This window comes from Hibiscus syriacus, unplaced genomic scaffold (genome assembly GCF_006381635.1).
Source record: "Hibiscus syriacus cultivar Baekdansim isolate YM2019G1 unplaced genomic scaffold, ASM638163v2 tig00116994_pilon, whole genome shotgun sequence".
Lineage (NCBI taxonomy): Eukaryota > Viridiplantae > Streptophyta > Magnoliopsida > Malvales > Malvaceae > Hibiscus > Hibiscus syriacus.
Window position 1 is genome coordinate 40224 of NW_024063510.1, and position 7577 is coordinate 47800.

The window sequence follows — 7577 nt, forward strand, 5'->3', positions numbered from 1 at the left end:
ATGCTGCACTACTTTTAACTATGATTTGAGGAAAAGGCAAAGCATTTCATTTTGTCATAGAGTGCAGATTTTAAAACTGAATCTGAGGATTTCCAGTTCTATACAGCAGGAACTAATCCAGATGAAATTACATCTCAAAATTTATATTAACAAAACAATCAATGATACAGTAAATTATTAAATTGATCATTTCATTTTACGTATATCATGGAGGATCAAAGTTACAAAATCTATCATCTGCAAATTCGATCAGTTTTCCTTATAAAAATGAGTTTGGAAACAGCGGCAATCATGTGCATGGATTCTAATAATTCAATTTTGATCTAAAAGGAAACTATAACGATGAGAAGTTTTTAGTTTGTACTGGAAAAGGAGGAGGTCTGCAAATTGCAAAAGTTGTATGTTTAAGGCCACCACCATATGCTTTGATTTTTCTCTTGTGATGCCGTTCTTTCTTGGCAAATTGTTGTATGTTTCTAACGCTCAACACACGACTAAACGACCGAGATTTTCCCCGGAAATACTTCGAAAGACCTCTCCTGCAGATTAATCACTCGAACCGTAAGGGTTAACCAAGAAAGATTGAATCAACAACTGCTTGAATCCGAGACATCTAAAGAGAAAAAAACACTTTCTTTTATCAACGAAGCTCATGTTAATAATGATATTAATGCATGAACTTACTTGATTGGGAGTTGTGCCATGAGCTCTGATAATTCATATAAAGGTCCATTAGAATTAGTGGAAGTCGATGATGAAGACGAAGATGCGTCGTCTATCATGTCTGATATTGAAGAACGAGTTGTTGAAGAAACTTCCATGGATGATGATTCACAAGCCGAAGTTTCACCGTCATCGTTTTCCATGTTCTTCCACTGATGATCTCTTTGTCTATCCTCTTTCTGATGATGATCAACGAAACCTGGGGACTCGAACAATTCTTTAACATCGTCTTCTTCACCCATTTCTGATAACAATTGAATAAGAAACCAACAAGAAAATGTTCAGCTAATGGAACACATGAAGTTGAAACCTGAAGAAGATTTATATTTATATAAAGAAATAAATGGATTAGGCGTTTTTTTAGAAAAAAAAAGGATAATGATTCCATGACAGCAAATACACAAATTTTTCGTGATGTTCAAGGAGGACAAAAGGAGCTGTTTCACGCAGCATGAGATTTCTAAGATAAATATACTTATTTGCGTGTGGAAGTCTACACTTATTCTGGATATAATTTTATGTAACAAAAAAAATGTTATTTGCTTTTCATATAAATATTTTAATTTTAAAATATCACCATAAAAAATATAATATATATATTTGTATTTTGGGCTATGAGGCTATGATCTAGTTATATTAAATATAAAAATTTTACTTTTATATTTTTTTAAGATTGTTAGATGAATGAAAAAGATAACATAATTTTTTTTTTAATTTTTTTAATGAATATCTTTTTATTTTTCATCGGTAATTTCATTTATGCAATGATCTTAAAAAGAGTTTGAATCAAATGACTTTAGTGATTCCTGAATCAATTATTATGTATATAGGAGTGTTTTGAACGTTTATTGTAAGATGATTATGAATCTTTTGAACATACATTATATTATTTGAAAAAAAATAAATTATAAAAAAATATAAAATTAATTTTTTTTACACATATGAACAGATTCTATCACTTATATTTATTATATATACATAACAATCTATTATAGTTTATATGTATTAATTGAATAATTAAATATATTTATTAACCACAATAAAAAAAATTAATAATAGTGAATAACTTGAAGAGGGTTGGATGAAAATTCCATACACCTTGCTAGTTTGCTTAGGTAGGTCATTGTCAGAAAAAGTAATGCTTCCTAAGCATTTATTTATATTAAAGTGGGTGTCCCTTATCCATATATTCGACATATCTTCTTTTTTTTTAATCTGAATTTATACTCATAATAAAAAGTGGATAAGTTCGCTGCCTTTCAATTTCAATGCCCAATCCTCACTGACTCACCCTCTCATAATCATTAACCGTACATCTTTTTGATTTCTTTCTAATTTTTAAATTTTTCCATTTAATATTAATTAATGCAATTTTTATATATCACAATCGTGTCAACTTGTACTTCAAAAATCAATAATATTTTTTTATTAATTTTAAATTTTGTTTAATTTGAAGGAAAATAAGATGGAAACAATTAGAGATTTAGTTAGTGGAATTTGTAAATGATGTCATGAAAATGATATGAGAATTTGTTTAAATTTTTAGAGATTAAAGTAGAAAAAAAAATATACAAATTAATAAATTTTATAAAACTTGAAAATTAAATATGTCCTTATATCAATTACTAAACGTATGTTTCATCCTCTCATTAAAAATTAACCGCATAATAAATTTAATCCTAATTTTATCTCAATGGTTGTTTAAAATAAGATTAATTTAAAATAAAATAAAGAAAGAAAAATAAAAAAGAAATCACAATACATGGAAGAAGGCGAGGGCGTGTTTCCAGGAAATCAAGTATTTCAATTATATTAAACATGATAATTATATTAAAGATGAGGAAAAATCAGGATGAATTAAAAGTTAAACGGTGGTGTTAAATAAATATGAAAAAGGAATAGATAAAAAAAGGGTAAATTAAAAAGTGGAAAATAATAAAGAAATCAAATTAAGGTAAATTGAAAATGAAAGTGGAAAGGAAAATCAAAACAAATGGAAGAAATAAACGGCAGTACTGAAGAAAATCCAAAAAGATAAGAGATACAGGAGGGACAGAAATGAATTTTCAAGAAAATAATGGGGTATCTATTAAAAATCACAGTTACCCTAAGGAATTTGAATCAGGTCCTCAGATTATTTAATTGAATTTTTTAAAAATAATTATTCATAAAAAAAAGTTGAAACAAAAAATAGGTATGTTAATACAAAGGGAAAAGAGTTAACATGACATAATCCTTCAATCAATTTCACTGAAGAGTTTCAAAGTGAGCAAGATCTCATCAAGATCATTATCACTTGTTCATGAGCTCTTCTCTCAATGGGTTTGCAAATAAAAAAGAATAAAGGACCAAGCGAGCATCAAAGTATTAGCATGAAAGCAAGAAGAACATGAGAAAGATTCAAAAATTCCACCTTTTATTGTTTTTCTTTTTTGGGTCTTCTTACAAGAATTTTCCCATATTTTCACCTTTTTCTCTCTTCTCCCTTCTCTTTTTCCCCATTTTCTTTTTTTTCTTCCGCTTTTACCTCTCCTTTTTTTTGGGATGGAAAAGACATATATCTATAATTGAGCTTTTTTACATCCAATGATCTATAAATTATTTACATTGACGATTAAGATTTACCCATATCATACAGTATCCCCTATCTAAGAACATAATATCCAGTCCTATCTAATTACACAATTAGCATAACCATTTCCTTTGATAGGAGATCACACATATGTCAAGATTCTTCCAAGATATTCTCTGATATGACGATACTTTCATTTTCTTCATGGTTAGTTTGATTGGGCTCTCTAGCATTTCCTAAGGAAAATACATATTTAGATAAGTTTGGAACCTGGAAAAAAAATTATGTATTACAACTGCCCCTCTTTGCTCACTAACGTCGAACGAGAGTAAAGCAAAGACTAAAAATAACCAATTTTTGTTCGATTAAGGCAACTCTGTATTTGCATAAACTTGGAAAATTGATATGTTTCACTACGATTTGGGGAGATATGATCTATGTTGATTTACTTAATTGCCCTTTCGTGAAGATCAAATATAGTCTCCTCAACCGTTTCTTGGGGAGACATGATTCCTTGGTTTAAGGATGTCAAAACTAGGAATGATCTTGCTCCTTCGATTGGAGGGCAACAAGTCACGGTTATCTTAAAACTCATCAAATAGTTGGTGATGACATATAATTGGTGATGACATATATTGGCTCAGAACACTCACAAGATAAGCAATATCAGGATGCATTACAGTAAGACAATTCAATTTTCCAATCAATCTTCTGTACCTTTCAAGATCTTCAAATAATTCACCTTCTTTGGATAATTGTAGGTTGGGGACCATTGATGTACTACAAGTTTTAGCACCCAATTTTCCCGACTCCAATAATAGATCAATCACATATTTTTTTGGGATAGAAATATTCTTCTTTTCCTTCTGTTCACCTCAACTCCCAAAAAATATTTTAACATCTAAAATCTTTGGTGTAAAACTGAGTATGGAGAACAGACTTCAGAGCTAAATTTCCGCAAAAGTCACTTTCAGTTATTACAATATCATCCATATAAACAACTAATAAGATAATGCCCTAATCAGACTTTCTAAATAAAACAAAATGGTCTCACTTATTTTTCTATATCCCGAACTTCTCAATAGACTGACTAAACTTCCCAAACCACGCATGAGGACTTTGTTTCAAGCTGTATAAAGATTTATTCAAACGAAATACTTTCCTATACTCCCCATGAGCAACAAAACTAGGTGGTTGCTCCATATGCACCTCTTCAAGATCACCATGAAGAAAGACATTTTTTATATCCAACTGATGCAAAGGCCAATCAAAAGTGACTACAAGTGAGATGGATAATCTGACCAAAGCAAGTTTAGCAACATGAGAAATGTATCATAATAATCCACTCCATAAGTCCGAGTATATCCTTCGGCAACAAGTCGAGCTATTATTTAACAGTAAACACCCATTTGCACCTAATAACTTGTTTATCAGTAGTTAAAGGTACCAAAGTCTACATACCATTGTCTTCTAGAATAGTCATTTCCTCAAGCATAGCTATATGTAATCCCATATGAGCTAATATCTGTCGAATAATTTTATGGATAGAAATAGTATATAAGGACGTAAGAAAAGCACGAGAAGAGGATAAAAATGATTATAGGAAACAAAAGAAGAAATTGGGTATGCACATGTACGTTTACCTTTTCGAAGGGCAATAGGAATATCAAGATCATATGTGGTAATCGAATATGATGATGAAGATATTGGCTCAATAGGACATGATTGTAGAACCTCTATAACCAGGTTAGAACTGTGCAATTGTGGGTGATGTGAATAGGTAATTTTAATGGAAGCTATCAAATTAAGGCTGAACCAATGTAGAGATGATGAATCCAAGTTTGATAGGATATGATAAATTAAGAAATCATCTTCCTCTTGATGCACAAGACCTTAAGAAAAGTGGAAAGGTGTTTTGTTCTAAAAAAGTAACACCGGTAGACACAATATACATACCCAGACTTGGACAATAACAACGATACCCTTTTTATGCACGAGAATAACCCAAAAATACAAATTTCAAGGACTTTGGATCAAGCTTTGTAACATGAGGATAAACATTCTGAACAAAACAAGTACAACAAATTTTTTTAGTGAGACGGGAAACATATTTTTATTTGGGAGTAAAGTATTGAAAGGTGTTTTATCCAAAAAATAAAAGAAGGCGTACAATTGATGAGAAAGTAAGCGGTTGACACGACATCAACCCAAAAACATTTTGGAACCTGCATCTGAAATAACAAGGGACAATCAGTTTCAAGAAGATATCTATTTTTCTTTCAGCAACACCATTTTCAGAAGGGGTATCACCATACAAGGTTTGATGGAGTATTCCTTGATTATGCAAGTATTTTTGAAAAGGACATGAAATATACTCTTTTGCATTATCACTTTGTAATATATTAACAAATGTACCAAACTGAGTTTGAATTTTAGCATAGAAAGAAGAAAAATGAATAAATAATTCAGAACCTGGTTTCAAGAAATTAAGCCATGTTATACTAGAATAATCATCAACAAAGGTAATAAGGTATAAAAAAAGGTTTAGATATAACTATACTAGGACCTTAAACATCATAATGGACTAACTCAAATAGGGTAGAGACACGTTTATTAACTATAGGGTTTGAACTAATGTGATGATGCTTAGCAAACTGAAAAGATTTGTAATCTAAAGACGTTAAGTTTGAAAATTAATAACAAAGTTTCTTTTAAGAGAGAAGCAAGGAATGACCTAAACGACAATGTTCTTCAAAATGAGTGATCATTCCAGTACAGGCAACAATTTTTAGTTCTTAAGTATCGATGACATAGAGACCATCAGACTCATGTCCATTATCAGTAATCTTCTTCATCAAGAGATCCTGAAACAAACAATAACTAAGAAAAAATGAGCAAAATAGTTAAGGAGACGCATAAGTTTACTTGCTGATAAAATAGATGACAAAGGAAGAGATGGAGTAGGATTCGTAGTGCCAGAGCCAGAGGCAAAACTAATGGGGATATGTGGGGGACATGGCCCCCAATATTTTTTAAAAATTATAATTTTACCCCTTAAAATTTTAAAAAATTGAATTTGGCCCCCACAAATTTTTTAGAAATTTAGATTAAATTTTAAAGTTTTTGAATTTTTTTAATTAAACACCTCCCATAATTTTTAAAAATCTCATTAAGCCTATCAAATTTTAAAAAAAGTTAGTTAGACCCTATTTTTTTAAAATGTAAACTGAATCTTTCAAAAAATTTAAAAAGTTTAATTTAAATCTCTATTTTTTTAAAAAAAATTAAGTTGACCATCCTAAACTCTATCACCAAGTTCCGCCATTGGTTGGAGCCAATAACATTGGATGTGAAACCATCGACTAAAGTAACGAGAGTGATAAAATGATGGGATTTAAAATGAGAAAGAAGAGTGGGGTTGCATGTCATGTGGTATGTTGCACCATAATCAATGACTCATTTCAATAAGGTGAAAACAAGATATGTATTGGATTTACCTGACTCAACAAGGGTAGAAAAAAGACCAGACAATTGTTTCATAATTTCTCGAAGATGAAGGAACTTTACGTACTCATCCGCATATATTGTAACAATCATTGAATAAGTTTTTATATTCTTTTTATTATCCATAAATGTAAGGTAACACACAACCTACAAAATAAACAAACCCAATAACCAAACGATACTTAAAAAAAAGGTGACATCTAACCTAAAATGAAAAACAAACAAGAGGCACGGGTTGGTCGTAGGGTGTCGTCGGAATTACCCAGAAATAGTGGCAGAAGGAATCGACGTCAAAAAATGCGGTCATGTGCCCTTAAATTCTTACGCGTGACAGAGTGACAGAAGCCCCTAGCGGCGCATGAGCTTCACGCGTAGGGAATCCAGTGACTGATCTTTTTGAATCAGTCGATCGACGCACAGTGGACCTCCTGGTGCTGGCCTCCAAAAGTTACTGGTAAAAATGACAAAAAACTCATTGTTTGAGACCCAAACAACCCCAAATCTTTTTCAAACACTCAAATATTTTAATACATCTTAATACATTTTAGAATTATGAAGTAGAATACTCTTTCAATTGTATTTTATTGATTAGTAGAAAGGGGTATATATACAAATCATATGTAACACCCAAATTCTGGGCTAGTAGTTTTAGGTTTATCCGAGAGGTAAGTGGGCCTCATGAAATTTATGAATTAAATTGTTGGGCTTAATTGGGTTAGAATTGGGCCCAATTGGCCATTAAAAAGGGATTATGAATCATAAGGCAAATTGTTAACGA

At 31.0% G+C, this 7577-nt stretch overlaps 1 protein-coding gene across 2 annotated transcripts; it reads right to left on the minus strand.

Annotated features, from left to right (window-relative positions):
- Positions 1–200: 200 nt before the first annotated feature.
- On the minus strand, positions 201–1159 carry LOC120193276. Of its 2 annotated transcripts, none has more exons than XM_039195813.1 (2): positions 685–1155; positions 201–539 (listed from the first exon to the last, which is right to left on the minus strand). In XM_039195813.1, the coding sequence occupies exons 1-2, from the start codon at positions 963–965 to the stop codon at positions 335–337; spliced, it is 486 nt and encodes a 161-aa protein (XP_039051744.1). In that variant the 5' UTR covers positions 966–1155; the 3' UTR covers positions 201–334. The 2 variants fall into 2 exon arrangements, with proteins under 2 accessions (XP_039051744.1, XP_039051745.1); XM_039195814.1 differs by having other exon boundaries at positions 456–613; positions 685–1159.
- Positions 1160–7577: the final 6418 nt, after the last annotated feature.

What these genes read in the sequence shown, in the direction of transcription:
- LOC120193276 (XM_039195813.1), bottom strand. Translation starts at nt 965, where the DNA reads ATGGGTGAAGAAGACGATGTTAAAGAATTGTTCGAGTCCCCAGGTTTC. An exon ending in ATGGCACAACTCCCAATCAA is followed by an intron (nt 540 to 684) that starts GTAAGTTCATGC and finishes ATTAATCTGCAG; the next exon opens with GAGAGGTCTTTCGAAGTATT.